The 19105-nt window shown below is 34.9% G+C and overlaps 2 protein-coding genes across 5 annotated transcripts; both read left to right on the top strand.

The window, feature by feature from the left end:
- The first annotated feature begins 2852 nt into the window (after window positions 1-2852).
- Window positions 2853-3513, top strand: LOC104105890 (mitochondrial import receptor subunit TOM9-2). Its single transcript, XM_009614317.4, has one exon. The coding sequence runs from the start codon at window positions 2930-2932 to the stop codon at window positions 3257-3259; it is 330 nt and encodes a 109-aa protein (XP_009612612.1). The 5' UTR covers window positions 2853-2929; the 3' UTR covers window positions 3260-3513.
- A 10080-nt stretch (window positions 3514-13593) lies between these two features.
- On the top strand, window positions 13594-19105 carry LOC104095293 (probable inactive histone-lysine N-methyltransferase SUVR2). 4 transcript variants are annotated; one of them, XM_070196428.1, is made up of 7 exons: window positions 13594-13741; window positions 14293-14447; window positions 16038-16170; window positions 16603-16827; window positions 17310-17345; window positions 17459-17888; window positions 18445-19105. In XM_070196428.1, exons 4-7 carry the CDS (start codon window positions 16645-16647, stop codon window positions 18798-18800), a joined length of 1005 nt encoding a protein of 334 aa, XP_070052529.1. In that variant the 5' UTR covers window positions 13594-13741; window positions 14293-14447; window positions 16038-16170; window positions 16603-16644; the 3' UTR covers window positions 18801-19105. The 4 variants fall into 4 exon arrangements, with proteins under 4 accessions (XP_070052529.1, XP_009599680.1, XP_033511759.1 ...); XM_009601385.4 differs by lacking the exon at window positions 16038-16170; XM_033655866.2 differs by lacking the exons at window positions 13594-13741; window positions 16038-16170 and adding an exon at window positions 13852-13986.

Here is a 19105-nt window from a genome sequence, read left to right as displayed (position 1 = left end):
GCTAAGTTCGGGTAGTTTAGGACTCAAATCATGAATTACTTGTGATAATTGCATCTTTCAGTTAATTGAAATATTGGAATTTTTGTTGTAAATTGTTAGAGGAAATAATAAGAGATTGAAATTTCACATACTTGAATTTTTACTCAAATTATTTAACTATTGCTATAAACTGTACATCCTGGTGTGTAAATCTTAATAAATATAAATATATTCTCATTCCGGAGGTACATAAGAAAATGTCCTCCTTTCTTGTGGAGCGGGCCGAACGCCCGGCAGTATAGATGTATCTATGGATCGCGTCGCACGTCCTTCGGTAGTGTACATGATACTCTGGATCGGACCGAACGATCTCGGCAGACATCGTGCCTAATAATAATAATTACACGATACTTTGCTATTTATTGCAGTTGTGAAATTAATTAATAAATTGAAAATGATCGCATTTGAAGGAATTTAATTATTTCTGCTGGTTAAAGAAAATTATTGTTAATCCTATAAATCATGTTGATTTAATATTTCTATTTTTAATATTATTGACCCTTAATGAGTGTCAAAGTCGACCTCTCGTCACTACTTCTTCGAGATTAGGTTTGATACTTACTGGGTACACTTATTTACGTACTCATGCTACACTTATTGCACATTTTTGTGCAGGTACGTATATGTCTAGCGGCCTTGTGGGCGTAGAAGTGTGGTTAATGCGGAGACTTAGGTGAGCTGCATTCTATATTACGATCCGCAACCAATAGAGTCTCCTTCAGAGTTATTTATATTTTTCCTGTCTAATTTATATTTCGGACATTTGTTGTATTTTATTTTATATTCTTAGTAAATGCTTATACACTTGTGACACCGGGGTTTGGGAGGATTATGGGTTGTTTTGTATTGAATTTGTTAAAAGTATTATTATTTACTCTGTAAATCCCCATTCTTTACTATGTATATTAAAGGAAAATATGATTTCAAAAGTAATAAAAATGAGAACCCAATTTAGCAGTGGTGTCCGGCGCCATCACGACCTTAATGGATTTTGGGTCGTGACAAGATAATTCTTGTTTGAAGCCACTACTTTAATTGGTTAACTACACTAATCGAAAGAGGTGTTACTAGTCAATTATTTTTAATGTCACTAACTGTCAATAAATTAATAATACTAAGCGCGAGCGGTGCTATTTACATATTGTTGTTAGGTGGAGTGATTTTCTAGAAATAAGTGATCATTCTTTAAACAATGTCTCTGTTTCATTGTTAATCGATTGACTACACTATTCGAAAAAGGTGTTATTAATTGGTTACTTTTATGGGATTTGGTTGAATTAGAAATAAGCAATCATTTAATTAAACAGAGAAATAAGTAGTAAAAGTTTGATTTTATTATAATACTTTTATCTTGTTGAATCACAATATCCCAACATCTATTTTTTATTATAAAAAACTATAAATATTTATTGCTTTTATTTTACTATTTTTTCAACAACTCTCTCTTTACCAAATTGATTCTCTCAAATAGTGATAGACAATACAAATCTGTAACCTAGGTGATTTCAATCTTTGTGGGACGATATCTTAAACTTTACTATAATTTGACAGATTACGAACAAAAAAATCATATACGCCCAGAGCTCGTCAATATTCTAGCAAAGGCCAATGTCCTTCACCTTCTCCTCGACATAATTATGTCCCCAATTCTGCTAAACCTAAATTCCTTCAGTAGACATTTCACCAAACTTTTTTTCAATCATCCAAATGAAACAAACTTAATAAACGTTAAGAGAAAAAGAAGATAGAGATTTAGTATGTGTACGTAGGCACCATAGCGAGCCAAAAGCTGATTGAAAAGCAAAAAAATGGCTTTATGAGATGCCTTCCCTTTTGGGTTTTTACTGGTGGATCCTCTCTAAACTATATTTAAAAAAACAGACACCACTTTCCGTGAAGGAGTCTTATTGGAAAAGGAGCGAAGATAAAATTAGAAACTGATGTAACTAAATTCTTTAATTTAAGGTACTAATAATGGATTGTATATATTTTGTAAGTAATTCTTGTTTAGGGCGGGTAATATTATATTTCAAAAATATAAAAAGGAAAAAATTCCTCCCCTTTGTCTATTTTAATGAAAGTCTGAATCTTAATCATTCATAATTTAATTATTTTTTGGCTGAATTTTAATTATTAAGTATATTTATTTTTCTTATTTTATAATCACTTAACCAGACTCTATTATAGTATCTTTTTTAGTTTCTTCCGCTAATTAAAAAAATGTCTCTGAATACTTTTCAATTTTTGCAAAAGCAAAAAGTTTTTTTTTTTCTAAACATGTCCAAAAAGGTTATCAACTATTTGTTTATACATAAGGATTTACATATTATCATTCATGGCAGAACAACAAATAATGTATACTTTACTCCAATTTATGTGACATTATTTGAATCGATATAACGTATACGAAAGAAATGAAAACTTTAAAAACTTGTGATTGTAAAGATGTCATATGTATTTACGTGACCATAAAAATTCTTACTAAAGATAAAAATAAAAAATAAAAAATTAATTCCTTCTATTATAATATTATTATTATTTTAAAACGTACTAATAAGAAAATTATATTACATAAACTACGTAGATATGTTAATTATTTTTAATAATTTTAGCTTTTCAATTTTTATAAAAGATAGAAATACTTTTTCCTAGACATGCTGGAAAAAGTTTTCAATTTTTTTTAGTACATGACCATTACATATTATTATTCACTTCGAAACAAGGTGTAATATATACTCCATTATTTATTGTACATAATTTATTTATTATAAAAACTAAAAACCTATTAACCCATTGAAAAAGCTCTGCCATATATAATGTATCGCTCAAATATCCACCCCAAAAATTCGAACCCCTAACCCTCCTCCTCTCTCCCTTCTCCTCAAACCTAATGTCTTCCAAAAAAGGCGGACTATCACTACCCGACCGCGCCGGCGCCGGTGCCGGCGACGGAATCCTCTCTAGGGTTTCATCATCCATATCTCAATCTCCGATCGTGTACCAAGGCAAGCGAGCCGCATCCGACGCCGCCTTAATCGCCAAAAAGCTTCTCAAGAGCACCGGAAAAGCCGCGTGGATCGCCGGAACCACTTTTCTGATACTCGTAGTTCCGCTCATTATCGAGATGGATCGCGATGCGCAGCTCACTGAGCTCGAGCTGCAACAAGCTAGCTTGTTGGGTACACCTCCTCCGCCTTCTGCTGCTGGAGGTCCAAAGTGAGAATTTTTGTTTTCAGCTTTCTGCCGTTAGATGAGATAATTCAGAGTATGAAGTACTATTTTTAGCGTTTTAGGGACTTTGCAATAATATGATGCTGTGGAATTTTGAAATTTAGGGTTTTGGGCCTTCTGGCGTCTAGCTCGTTTAATGTGCTGGACCGATTTAATCTTTCTGTCTTGATGATGTAATATCTGGGCAATTACATTCTCCATTACTATGTTCTCAAACGCAGGAATACACAGGCTTTTGGAGCACATTCTATTTGTTTTTTGCCGGTTTAGATTTTGGAGCTTACTTACTCTAACAGTAGTAAGTAAGGGGGGCTAGGGTTATTGGAAACAATGGAAGTCGAAAATCTACATAGGAGGTACAAACTAGAAGACTAGTGCTTACTGGAAAATTCGTACTAGTATATTAGAGATATAAAACAGTGGCGTATATAAGAGAATCCCTAGTGTTAGATTACCCTTAAGTATGGAGTATTGAAATAGTATTCAACCAAACAGAGCATTTAGATATTGAGAATTCATATAGCTGATTCTAACTAGCTTGGGATTGAGGCGTAATAGTAGGTGTTGTTGTGGTTACCAGTTAAGATCCAAAAGTATATGAAATGCAGCAATTCTGGTGGAGATTTTCCTGTTGAATCTGGTTCTGGAATGATGGAATTTTTTTCCTTTTTTTCCCTCTCTATTTTTAGTTTTATAGTGTGTGAATAGAACCAAATGCATAAGATGATTCATTTGGTCTACCCTTACAAATTTGTGATTGGGATGTAGTTCATTTATTGGTTTTGTTTTAGGACGGTCTAGAGACTAGATGTGAATATATTTACCCCTTTGTCAAGGGCGAGGAATGCTCAAGTGATAAGGAGTGTTATTTCTAGCACATTGACCTTCACTTGTTTGGATGCGTGCGCTAATTGGCTTCACTGTTTGCTGATTTATTACTTTTCAATTATTGCAGAACTAGTGAGCCTCATCATGGTTATTTTACATCCCCAAAATGGTACCTGTAACTTCCCTCAATCCTGTGGAAGTGCTAGTCTCTGGTTATCGTATCTGTATAAAGTGTTTCATGCGTCAGTACTGTTTCTTTCTTTTGCGAACTACTTTCTTGAATTTCTTAGTAAGAGGATTAGGAGAAATATACTATCATATCTATTGAGAATTGATGTATATGTAGAATTATTCAATGGGATATAGTTTGTTAAGGGAATTGTTATATGGGGAATAATTGGTTGTAGAGGCATCTGCAGATGGAGATTGAGTTGAATCTCAGATAACCATTGGAAGTGAAATTATGGATAAACTTCCTAGAAGTTGGTTAGTCAAGTTCGTTGGATTGGATTATTGAGAAGATGACCAAAATAGTCCCTTAAGTTTAGGGATAGATCTGAAATTGTCTTTTAAATATACCCTTGAGCAGTTTTGGTCTTTTAAGTTTGCTAAAGTGAGCACTTTTTGTCTCCGACAAATATTTAACAAACGTTGGTTGTTAGATTCGATGAGAACTATTAAAATAAAAAGATTTATCATGAGCTCACATTTGGAGGTGCAATTTTTGCAGTTTCTGCTATTATTGGTCTACTTTTGCTGGCTGGTGTGGGTTTTGCTATTTTTGATCTATATATGGTCTGCTGCATTTTGGCTGTTGCAGTTTCTGGGATTTGACAGGGCTTTTCTTGTGTTTTTGGTTACATTTTTTTGCCTAAGTTCCGGTAAATTTAACCACTGAATTATTTGATTAAGACGAAAAGTGCTTAATTTTGGCGAGCTTAAAGCATCAAAACTAATTAGGAGTGTATTTAAGGAATTATTTAAAGCTTACCCTAAACATAAGGGACCATGTTTTTCATTTTCTCTTGGATTATTGTGAGAGTTTTATGTGGTACTGGCTTATCCCAGCTTGTATGCATTTGCCAAATGTGTGTAGAAAGATGATGAGCAAAGGAACAGGTAGTCATTGGATGCATTGCGATTAATATTGCAATGAATCAGGTCATAAGCATTGCAACTTGGGGGATGATAGAAAAGACAGAAGGCTATTTCTTAGCTTGGAGACTTTAAAGCAAGACAAATTTTTAAGGGAGAAAAGAACGTAGAGCATCAGGAAAAATTGTTTGCAGCATGAGTTGACCTGATTTATTTTCACAGTTTTCCCAAGTTTTTTGTCAATATTCACCTAAGCTTCTTAAGGAACAAGGGCAGTCGCATTTAAACTTAAGGGACAGGTGCTGGTTCAAATCACTCTTCTTTTTACATTAAATGGCGTTGGGTTGGATGCACTTTTCAGCGTACGCTTTCAACCTGAATAGAGTCAAGTCACAATGCTGTGTGTCATCTGCACATCTTTCTCATATTTGTGTCCTTTGCTATAGATGAGTAATTGGTAAGATAAGAAACTTTAAGGTGCTCAAGGTGTACGAATATGAACATGAACTACTCTAACACTGATGATGTTTTCTTCAATGGTTTCACTTTTCCTAGTCGTGCTGACACTGATCAGTAGCCACAATTCTAGCTGCTATAGAACCAGTAAAATATAATTGGAGCCAGACACATAACATCTTTCAGTGGTGCCATTTGCCTCTTTTATTAATTTTTTGTTCAAGTGCTCCTTGAAGATCCCAGGGAGGTAGTTTGAGACTTGGTATATGTCCAGAGTTGTACTAAGAATTCATGGACCGAATCTGTTCTGAATTATCTTTGTGGGTGAATGCAGCTTTCAAATGAACATATAATTGATTGTGGATATCTAAGAAAAACAGAGGGGAGTATATGTTTACAAGATTTACTAGCCTCCAAAGTTAGTGATATCAAAATCAGTTGTTTTCTATATATGCAGTATCTTATGTTTCCTGGAATAAGATGTTACACTGGATTGGTGCACTTTTCAGAATACCTTTTCAATAGTTATGATAACTTGAAAAGAGACAAGTCACAAAACTTGCGTCATCTGTGTATCTCTCCCAAAAAATTTGGGTTCTTTGCTAGTTGATGAGTAATTGGTAAGATAAAGAACTACAGTGTTATTCGGTACATGTGATGGTGCGAGGTAGTAGGTACCTCGTAGAATTAGTCGGACTTGAAAGGATTGGTAAGATAAGGAACTGGATGGTGTTTAAGGTGTACGAATATAAATAACACTTAACATTTAGGAATGCTTTCTTCAAATGGTTTCACTTTTAGCGTTACCCTTCTTTTTTCTTTAGCTTCTTGGTTCCTAGAACATGTAAAATAAAATTGGTGCTTACATTATCTTTCGGTGGACGTCAAGGTTGTGATACACAGGTCCAAAAAAGGGGGTGCTAACCTTGGGTCTTTAAATTTAACTTTGCAAAAATTTAGCACTTCTACTTAAACTAACTGAATATCTAAACATGACAATAGAAATGTAACACGTTGTCTCGTGATTAGAGTAAAACTCAACCACTCTAGAGATCTTCCTTCTTAATTTCATTTTCCTCCAACTATAGCATTAATCACGATAAAATATAGAAAAATCCTGATAAAAGAATCATTGCAATTTTTAAATAAAAGAATTTTCTTACATAAACTGTGATAAAAAAAAATTAAACTCGCGCGAAAGACATGGATATTTTCATTAGTTTTAAATGATCCATTTTGAAATTTTGTAAGTTAGTACAAAAACTACACGACTCTTTGCAAACTTAAATACCATATGTATTCGAGAAAATGATAGTCCTTTAGGTATACATTTGAGAAGAATTTGAGAAGTGAATACTTTTGGTCTTCATTAAATATTCAACGAACTCCAACAGTTAAATTTAATAAAAAAAAGGAAAAGTATAACCAAAGAAACTAAGAAACTCCTGCCAAAATTCAAAAAGCGCAGCACAAAAACTCCACAAGATAACAAAAATAAATAAATAAAATAACATAAATTGCACATCAGAAAATGCAGCTTATACAAAAATTAGTAGAAATTGCAAAAGTTTTGCACCTTCAAAAGTGAGTTTTTCATCAAATTTATTTTATTACTGTTCTCATTAAATCTAACAATCGAAGTTTCTCAAATATTTAATAGAAACTTAAAAAATCAAAGATACTCAAAAAAATATTTAAAGTGTTATAAAATAAAGACTGTAAATTAAAGACAAGTATAGAGAGAAACTGATATATTATTCAAACTTCAAACTTCTGTACATAATGAACTAAAATCTCTTCTATTTATAGAAGAAAGCAAGCTGTTTCTGTACCAGATATAGATAATCTTCTATCGGGGATAATGTTTATCCATAACGGAGTACCGAAAGGATAAGCTCATTATACCAAATATAGATAATCTTCTACTGGTGGTAATGTTTATCCATAACGGAGTACTGAAAGGATAAACTCATTATACCAGATATAGATAATCTTCTACCGGGGGTAATGTTTATCGATAATGGAGTACCGAAAGGATAAGCTCATTATACCAGATATAGATAATCTTCTACCGGGGGTAATGTTTATCCATAGTGGGGTATCGAAAGGATAAGCTCATTGTACCAGATATAGATAATCTTCTACCGGGTGCGATGTTTATCCATAATGGGGTACTGAAAGGATAAGCTTCTTCAGGAGACTTATTTCCAATAGAGTATTAAATAGATAATCATATTTACGGCGGAGTCTCATATAGATAAGCTTCTTCAAGAAGCTTACTTTCAACGGAGTACTAAATGAATATCCATAATATAATATATTTATAATACTCCTCCTTGGATATTCATTAAAAGATAATGTGCCTCATTAAAACCTTACTGGAAAAAACCCCGTGGGAAAAAATTTCCAGTGAAGGAAAAAGAGTACACATATTAAGTAATACGCATAACTAGTTGTCTCATTAAAATCCTTATAAGGAAAACCCTGTGGAAAAAATCTTAGTAAGAAAAAAATAGTATAGAGCATATTTTACTCCCCCTGATAAAAACCTTATTTCAAATATTTGAGTCTCCGCATTCCAATCTTGTATACCATCTTCTCAAAAGTTGAAGTTGGCAAAGATTTAGTGAATAAATCTCCCGGATTATCACTTGAACGGATTTTTTCCACATCAATGTCACCATTTTTCTGAAGATCATGTGTGTAGAATATTTTTTGATGAAATGTGCTTCGTTCTATCTCCTTTTATAAAACCTCCCTTTAATTAGGCTATGCATGCAACATTGTCTTCCTATAAAATTGTGGATCTTTTATCACATTCCAAACCACATTTTTCTTGAATAAAATGAATCATTGATCTCAACCACACGCATTCCCTACTTGCTTCATGAATAGCTATTATCTCAGCATGATTTGAAGAAGTAGCAACAATAGATTACTTTGTAGAGCGTCATAATATGACAATACCTCCACATGTAAACATGTACCCAGTTTGAAATCGAGCTTTATGTGGATCAGATAAATAACCTGCATCTGCATATCCAACAAGATCTGCGCTACCTTTGTTAGAATAAAATAAACTCATATCAAGTGTTCCCTTTAAATATCGCAATATATGCTTAATCCCGTTCCAATGTCTCCGTGTAGGAGAAGAGCTATATCTTGCTAGTAAATTAACAGAAAATGCTATGTCAGGCCTTGTAGCATTAGCAAGATACATAAGTGCATCAATTGCACTAAGATAAGGTATTTCGGGACCAAGGAGTTCCTCATCCTTTTCTGGAGGTCGGAACAAATCCTTATTCACTTCAAGTAATCGAACAACCATTGGTGTACTCAATGGGTGCGCTTTGTCCATGTAAAAGCGTTTTAAGACCCTTTCTGTATAGGCAGATTGATGGATAAAGATCTTGTCTGCTAAATGTTCAATTTGCAGACCAAGACAAAGTTTTGTCTTTTCAAGATCTTTCATCTCAAATTCTTTCTTAAGATATTCAATTGCCTTTTGGAGCTATTCTGGAGTTCCAACAAGATTTATATCATCAACATAAACAGCAAGTATAACAAATTCTGATGCCATTTTCTTTATAAAAATACATGGATAAATAACATCATTTATGTAACTCTCTTTAAGCAAATATTCACTGAGGCAATTATACCACATATGCCCAGATTGCTTTAAACCATACAAAGATCTTTGTAATCTGATTGAATACATTTCCTGAGATTTTGGATTTGCTTTAGGCATTTAAATCCTTCGGAGATTTTCATATAAATTTCATTATCAAGTGAACCATACAGATAAGTTGTAACTACATCCATTAGATGTATTTCAAGCTTTTCATGTAGTGTTAAACTGATGAGATATCGAAATGTTATGGCATCCATAACAGGTGAATATGTTTCATCAAAATCGACTCCAGGTCGTTGTGAGAATCCTTGTGCGATAAGGCGAACTTTGTATCTTTCAATTTTATTTTTATCATTCCTTTTTCTCACAAAAATCCATTTATGACCAACTGATTTTATACTAGTAGACGTTTGGACTACTGGTCCAAAGACCTCTCTTTTATCAAGTGCGTTCAATTCTGATTGAATTGCCTCTTGCCATTTTGGTCAATCAGATCTTTGTTGACATTCTTCGACAGATCGGGGTTCAAGATCCTCACTATCTTGTATAATGTTAAGTACAACATTATATGCAAAAATATTATCCACCACTATTTCATATCGATTTAAATTAATTCCTTCAACAGTAGAATTTATTAAAAGCTTCTCACTCACTTGAGTCTCGGGTTCATTGATTTCTTCAAGAATCTCAGAACTAATCAAATCTTGGGTCTCTTCAGGGGATCCCTTCATAGTATCGTTTTGATCATTTTTTTTTTCCTGAGGATTTCGATCCTTAGAACCCAAAGGTCTACCACGCTTCAGGCGTGCTTTAGGTTCACTAGCTTTCATGCTATTAGATGGTCCTGTTGGTACATCAATTCGGATAGGCACATTCTCTGCAGGGATATGTAACTTAGTTATCCTTTTCAAATCAGTAAATGCGTCTGCCATTTGATTTGCTATATTTTATAAATGAATGATCTTCTGGACCTCCTGATTACATATAGGGGTAAGTGGATCAAAATGGGATAATGATAAAACTTTTCATACAATTTCTCTTTTGATTTCCTTTTTCTCTCCCCCTATTTGTGGGGAATTTGTTTCATCAAACCGACAATCTACAAATCGAGCAGTAAATAAATCTTCCGTCAATGGTTCAAGATAGCAAATAATAGAGGGTGATTCAAACCCAATATATATTTCTAATCTTCTCTGCGGGCCCATCTTACTGCGCTGTAGTAGTGGTACTGGCACATATACAACACATCCAAAAATTCGTAGATGGGCAATATTTGGTTCATGACCAAAAACTAATTGTGACGGAGAATATTTATTATAATGTGTCGGTCTGAGACGGATAAGTGATGCTGCATGCAAGATAGCATGGCCCCAAACAGTAGTGGGCAATTTTATTTTCATAAGTAGTGGTCTTACTATCAATTGCAGGCGCTTAATAAATTACTCTGCAAGGCCATTTCGAGTATGAACATAAGCTACAGGATGTTTAACTTTTATCCCAATTGATAGACAATAATCATCAAAAACTTGAGATGAGAATTCTCCAGCATTATCAAGGCGAATAGCCTTTATAGGATAATCTGGGAATTGTGCCCTTAATCGAATTATTTGGGCTAATAGCTTTGCAAACGCCAGGTTGCGAGATGATAGTAGGCACACATGAGACCATCTTGAAGATGCATGTATTAGGACCATAAAATATCTAAACAACCCACTTGGTGGGTGAATAGGTCCCCATATATCCCCATGTATACGTTCTAAAAAGGCAGGAGATTCAATGCCAACCTTCATTGGTGATGGTCTAGTGATCATTTTGCCTTGATAACAAGCATCACAAGAAAATTCATTATTTGTAAGAATCTTCAGGTTCTTTAATGGATGCCCACTCGAATTTTCAGTAATTCATCTCATCATTATTGATCCAGGATGGCCCAAACGGCCATGTCAAAACACAAAAATATTTGAATCAGTAAACTTCTGGTTTATGATAGAGTGTGATTCAACTGTACTAATCTTTGAATAGTATAAGCCAGAAGATAAAGTTGGTAACTTTTCTACAATGCACTTCTAGCCAGAAACATTCTTTGTAATATAATAATATTCCATATTCATTTCATTTATCGTCTCAACATGATACCCATTTCGGCGGATATCCACAAAACTCAACAAGTTTCTTTGGGACTTGGAGGAGAATAATGCATTGTCTATTATAAGTTTTGTTCCCTTAGACAGAAATATAGTGGCTCTTCCGGAGCCTTCAATTAAACTTATATTACCAGAAATTGTTGAAACATTTGCTTTTTCCTTATGCAAATAAGAAAAGTATTTCTGATCTTTGAATATGACATGAGTTGTTTCACTATCAATTACATAAATATCTTCATGATTGGTCTTTTATCCAAACATAATTTGAGAATTATCCATATTCTTCAAAATGACATAAACAAAATAAATATGATAGCAAACATCATTATCAAAGCATAACTTTTATTTATGTACAACAATTACATAACCATACTATCTACTACAAACAACAAAAATTAAAATCTTTACATCTCTACAGATTCATCACCGATCACATGACTTGTTTCTCTTTCCGGGAGTGCAAAGTAATCAGCTACATCCAAATGCATGAAGTCTAAATTATCTTCAGAAATAAAATTTGCTTCAGCATTTTTCTCTGTCTTTTTCGGGGAGGCTTGATATAGCTCAACCAGGTACTTTGGCGTACGACATGTACGTGACCAGTGCCTTTTTCCTCCACATCTATAACATGCATTTTCTGGCTTTGCTGCTTGTACCGCTTCATGCTTTTGCTCCCTCCTTTTCCACTGCCGGTGGTGAGGAGGGTTCTTTGGTGCATTATTATTACCATGATTAGAGTTTCTTTCCCGACCACGGCCATGGCCACGACTGGGGCCACGTCCTCTTCCACGCTTAGCTTGGTGGAAGTTCGTCTCATTCACTTCAGGGAATGGACAAGAACCAGTAGGTCGGCTTTCATGGTTTTTCATTAATAGCCCATTATGTTGCTCGGTTACAAGAAGATGTAAGATAAGTTCAGAATACTTTTTGAATCCTATTTCTCGATATTGCTGCTGCAGGAGCATATTCGAGGCATGAAAAATGGTGAAAGTTTTCTCCCAACATATCATGATCTGTAATATTATCACCACATAGTTTCATCTGGGAAATAATTCTGAACATAGCAGAATTATACTCACTGATAGATTTAAAATCTTGTAGCCTTAGATGAGTCCAATCATAACGTGCCTGCGGAAGAACGGCCACCTTCAGGTGGTCATATCTATCTTTCAAATTATTCCACAGTATGACTGGATCTTTAATAGTGAGATATTCCATTTTCAAGCCTTCATCAAGGTGATGGCGTAGGAATATCATTACTTTGGCACGGTCTTGGTTTGATGCTTGATTTTTGTCCATGATGGTGTCTGCCAGACCCATCGCATCAAGATGAATTTCAGCATCAAGCACCCAAGACATGTAGTTTTTGTTCGATATATTCAGGGCTACAAACTCAAGTTTAGAAAGATTTGACATTATTTAGAAAAAGAAAGTTCGTACCTCTGATACTTTCAAAGTATTTGCTCGAGATGGCAGAGTCTCGTGTTGATAACGTGTTATAAAATAAAGGCTGTAAAGTAAAGACAAGTATAGAGAGAAACTGATATATTATTCAAACTTCTGTATATAATGAACTGAAATCTCTTCTATTTATAGAAGAAAGCAAGCTGCAGTGTAAGCTGCTTCTGTACCAGATATATATAATCTTCTACCGGGGGTAATGTTTATCCATAACGGAATACCGAAAGGATAAACTCATTATACCAGATATAGATAATCTTTTACCGGTAGTAATGTTTATCCATAACGGAGTACCAAAAGGATAAACTCATTATACCAGATATAGATAATCTTCTACCGGGGGTAATGTTTATCCATAACAGAGTACCGAAAGGATAAGCTCATTATACCAGATATAGATAATCTTCTACCGGGGGTAATATTTATCCATAGTGGGGTACCGAAAGGATAAACTCATTGTACCACATATAAATAATTTTCTACCGGGTGTGATGTTTATCCATAACGGGGTACTGAAAGGATAAGCACTTATTTCCAATAGAGTACTAAATAGATTAACATATTTATGGCGGAGTCTCATATATATAAGGTTATTCAGGAAGCTTATTTTTAACGGAGTACTAAATGAACATGCATAATATAATATATTTATAACATAAAGGACTATTTTCAACCTAATCACGAACATAAAGGACCATTTGAGTTAAAAATTCAATAAATACAAACGCCATTGCTGACGCGTCAATTTAACAACATTTTCTCTCGTATTACCCCAATACAATTTATTCACTGCGCCGTGCGCCCTTCACTTTCTCTGCAAATTGACTGCTGCTGGAGTTAAACCTCATTTTCCATGGTAATGGTACATTCTCATTTTACTAAATGCTTTAATTAGAATTAGTGGGTTCAGAATTATTTTGTTGCAGTTTGTACAAATGCACTATAAATTATTGTTAATTTCTTTTAATTGAAAAAAGAATTAATTATATACCTGGTTCAAATTGATAGCTGTGGGTGGAGATTGTATCCACGGCTCTCGCACTACCGTACCCACTCCTATTTTATAGCAGTGGGTACGAATCCAGTATTTTTCATTTTCATGTAATGTTAATTTCATCTTGACCTTTTTTTTTTTTTTTGGTGTGTGTGTGTGTGCATTTAGTTTTCGTTAGGGTTGAACTGCTATTAGTTAGAATTTCAGTGGCTTGCTATTCTTCGATTCTGTTACAGGCTTTACAGTTTGGGTGAATTTGACCAGTTTAACAACTACAAGATCAAGTTTTAATTTTATTTCCCAGAAGTTTCTAGTGATTTTATGAATGCTGTGTATTTTAGGAGTATTGTTGTGCATGAATTATCATGTTTTTTTTGCTCTCATTTAATAGAATTTTTTTTGTCTTTATGAAGGTGATGTTGGAGCTAGCTCGTGTATATCTCGACTAATCCAGAGATTAACTATTACCTCCCATCAGCGGAGGTACTTGGTAATTCTGCTCACGAAAGTTTACACAGATTGAAAGAGTTGGCCTAGTGTCGACTCCGCAGGATTTGTACGACCAAAGGTTATTACTCAAAACTGTTAGACCACAAGGCCACTGCCTAGGGGGTTATTCTTCTTTAATAATGTAGTTTCAGTTGTGGCAATTCGACTGTCCTTACAGAGCTTCTAACATTGAAAACCATATGCCTTGAAGTTGCTTTTTCATGTGTGGATGAAAATTTGGATTTATTTACGAGAAATGCTCGTAAAGAATATATTTTTCTTATGATCCTCTATGCTGGCAATGTGTTAGTTTCAGTCTTTCAGAGCATATTAGTATTTATGACTATTCATGAGTTAGTTACATTATGCGTAGGCGGATCAGTATTTGAACTTTATGCGTTTGAGTTAGGGATTCTATCACAATGTTGGGTTCAAAACCTATAATTTGTAGTTATCTGGTGAATTTTTTACACAAATATAGGGTCTAAGCCAAAGCGAAGAACTATGTAGAATTGGACCATCACACCCTCTATTCTAGGTCCACCCCTGAAATTATAGTTGTAGTTTAATCATATATTTTTTTAACTCTTTACTCTTCTTAAGGCTACTAATCCAGTTACATGCATACTTATTATCCACTATCAAATCTATCTCCCTGCGTCCCAATTTACATGATAGTGTTTGGTTGGCACGAAGTTTAAGAATGAAAGAAAGACTTTTGAAACTTGTGATTTAAAACAAAAAATACAAATCTTTGTTGTTATAAATCATCACATTAAGGGTAAAATGAGTAGTTTAAAGTTTAATTGTTACAAAATATAGAAATGTATCGTTCTTTTTGGGACTGATTAAAAAGGAAAGAGTTTCACATAAATTGGGACAGAAGGAGTATTATTTACTACCCTATTTGTTTGTCTTCCATCCCTTATTATCTGAACTACCAACTAACACCACCATAATATCACTAAATCATGAATAATCACAAATACTAGTATGCTCTAAAACTACCTTATACTCCATCAATTCCAATTTATGTGATGTACTTTCCTTATTAGTCATTCCCAAAAAGAAATGATACCTTTCTATATTTAGAAATAATAATTTTAAACTTCTCATTTTACCCGAAACAAGATGATGTAGGCATTTAGCCACATAAGTATCTATGGGTTGGCTTGCACCCAAGGGTGTGGCCTAGTGGTCAAAGAAGTGGGTTAGAACCATGAGGTCTCAGGTTCAAATCCCAGCGGAGGCAAATACTAGGTGATTTCTTCCCATCTATCCAAGCCTTGGTGGATAGAGTTACCTGGTACATGTTGCTGGTGGCAGGTGGCAGGTATCCCGTGGAATTAGTCGAGGTGCGCGCAAGCTGGCCCGGACACCACGGTTATCAAAAAAAAAAAAAAAAAAGTATCTATGGGTTGGCTTAGACCACAAGTCTGAAAACCTTTCTTTCTTAAATTCTGTACCTAAGTCATACAACATACATAAAATGGGACGGAGGTTGTAATAAATTTGTTTAGATTTTAGTGTTGTATGTTTGTGCTCATAACCACTTTCTTAAGAAGGTAAGAGAAGCTTGCAGTATTATTTCCTAGTCTAAGGATCTTCAGCCTTCTTTATATGCCAACTTCTAGTACTTTTTATTTTTATTTTGCATATATCGGTCTAGGATGAGCTTAAATGGAGCGACACGGTCCGTGAGGATTCATATAACCAACCACAACTTGTTTGGGATTGTGGCATAGTTGTTGTTGAAGAATCTCAGCCATCTGGAAGCAATCTTTCTATGTGCACTGGATGATGTAAACGTTTTCCCACTTAATCAGATTCCTCGAAAGTTGTAATCTTTCATGTTTGGAATTCTTAACTAGCTGTGCTTGTAATTATACATATTTTCTCTCTTGTAGGACTTACTTTGATGCTATATCTTTTACAGGAGTCGCATAAAGCCTTAGATGTCTTGGACTAATTCAGTTTTTAAATACTCTTTTGGTCCTAGTGTTGAATTTTCAAAAGCCAGCTGATGGAGGAAACATCCCATCAGCTTTATGCGATTTTCTTACCAACTTACCTTGGGAAATCATTGTCTGTATGTTTGGATTAGTTATTATATTTGGGTATTCAAAGCCTCAGTTACGTGTGTCTTTGGTGTTACGGCTGTGTAATTCTTGTTTGCTATCTAGTACTTTGTATCTTGTCCCCTTCTCTAGCAGATGATGTCTTGGAAAATGCAGGCTCAATTTCAAGCTGCTATCTTAAATCAGCTTCGATAAACAATGCCTCCAAGCTCTAGGGTCGATGGTGCCTTTCGTGCTATGAAAGCTATCGGGATTTCTGGAGACAAGGTGAAGCCAGTGTTGAAGAAACTGTTAATACTGTATAATAAAAATTGGGACCTTATACAGGAGGAGAACTACAGGGTCCTTGCAGATGCGATATTTGAAAACGAGGAAGCAAAGGTGCTAATTTCCTTCATTTAATACACTTCTGTTTCTCTTCCTTTTTAATGAGTAGTCCCTCCGTTTCATTTTATTTTATGTGAATGTGTTTAACTAGGCATGTAGTTTAAGAAAGAAAGGAAGACTTTTGGAACTTGTAGTCTTAAACATACCGTGACATTTCTGTGGTTATAGAAGCACGTGATTAAGGGTAAAATGGAAAGTTTGAAGTGAAATTGTTCGAAATATAGAAAGGTGTCATTTTTATTGTTCGGAAACAGCCTCTCTACCCCCTCTGGGGGTAGGGGTAAGATCTGCGTACACTCTACCCTCCCCAGACCCCACTTGTGGGATTATACTGGGTTGTTGTTGTTGTTGTCATTTTTCTTGAAACATACAAAAAATAAAAGAGTGCCACATAAATGGAATAGAGAGTTGTTTTCAGTTTTCTGCCGTCTCTTTCATGTGAGCTTATTTTGCTGACATGCTTTCTTTCATTGCAGGAAACAGAAAATAAAAAGTCATCCGAGAATTCTGAAGTATTGATCTACTTTAGTATTCTTGTTTTCTGGCTATTGTCTTCCATAATATGGCATTTTTCTGGAGTCTTTCTACTCACCTTTACTACCTTTCACTTTTTGATTTCGTTCAGCAAGAGGAGCTTATGCATGATGAGCCTGAACCACCTCTGAAAAGGCAGCGGTTAAAAAATCAATTAAGTCAACCATATGTTTCTCCTGAATCTCATGTGCAAATCCAGCCACTGGGTGTTCTAGATTCCTCTCAATCCATGGGCGACGAATCACAGGCCGCATCTTGTCCATCACTTGGTAGAAACAAAGGAAAACAACCTATTTCATCCAATTCTTTAGTACCACAGGGAGGATCTCCTTTATCTCAGCCTTCTAACATAGACAAGAGCCTTCCAGTTTCTAGAAGAGCTGGATCTATTTCTGGTAATGGAATCCCAGTGTCACCTACAAAGAAATCCAATGCTAACCATGCTTTTATCAAACCTAAGGATGAGCCGATCACTGATGACCTGCCACATCTTGAAGTTCCTCTTGCCGTCATCCATCCAGGTAGAGGGTATCTCATTTCCGTTTATGGTTCAATCTATTAATTATAGAACAAGTGCTGAAAAGGACTATTTTATGTGTGCTCTTGCTATTGGCAAAGTTTTAAAAATGGAATGAAATGTTAGGTTGTTGATAATTTTGACACCTCCTTTAACAACTAGATCGCTTCGCTTTGCAAATTTTGCATTAACAACATTTTAATCCTATTGACTTTAAGGAAGAGTGTTTCAGGATCTCAACCACAGCTCTAGGTCTTGTGTGTGTATCCAAATTGAGATTTTCCCAATACTTCCACTGAATTTCAAATTTCTTATTTGCCTATTCAACTTTCAAGAATTGGCTAGATTATCCATTTCCATCTGTTCTTGTCTCCAATTGTACAGAAAGTAATATTAGAGAAACACGAAAAGTGTACTTGAGTTGCAGTTAACATTTGTGATTACGAGGGATGTATCCTTGATCACTATGATTATTACTTTCTGTTAGTCTTTTAACTTCGATACAAGACCTATGAGGTGTGTCTTTTGCTTCTCTCAAAATATGTAATCTGAATTTGTAGGTTCATCGAGTAAAAGTGACACATTGCCAAATGTAGTTGAGTCAGATACAAATGATGGAATTCCACCTTGTCGAGGAGTACCTAACAGCAAGCCTGAAACAAGCGCTGTTAAATCTCCAACTGGCCTGGAGATAGCTTCCTCACTATCTGGAGAGGTGAAAATTATCTTGAAGTGTGGCCCGGTTCTTGGAAGATCAGATTTCCACATGCCTGCTCTCGATAAAGTAGTGAAGTTAATGGAGGATAAATATCTCAAACAATACAAAGAACTTGATCCTAATTTTTCCGTGATGAAGGTCATGGCAGATGTTTGTCAGTGTTTTTGGGAAATGGGCACTGAATCAACAAATAAATAATCCATCAAATATAGTCTCATTAAGTTAAAGGAATTTTTTTTCCTATGAAGCATGGAGGAGGAGGAATGAGACTGGTTCAGTAGCAGGTTTACATTGAGCTTACAACATTTTGTGTTTGAGCTTAACAACATCTTCGTAAATTCTACTTTTTTTTCTTCATGTTTTTTTTCTTCCTATGCATCCGTTATTGCTGTTGACGCTGCTAAGAACCTTCTTGCCTTTTTCATATGAAGAAAGGGTTGGAAAAGTGTATTATGTTAGTGGATCTATGGTCTTTGAAAGTGAAGGCATAATTCACCTGATTA

Source organism: Nicotiana tomentosiformis, chromosome 2 (genome assembly GCF_000390325.3).
Source record: "Nicotiana tomentosiformis chromosome 2, ASM39032v3, whole genome shotgun sequence".
NCBI classification, from domain to species: Eukaryota; Viridiplantae; Streptophyta; class Magnoliopsida; order Solanales; family Solanaceae; genus Nicotiana; species Nicotiana tomentosiformis.
This window is presented reverse-complemented; position numbering and strand designations above follow the sequence as displayed.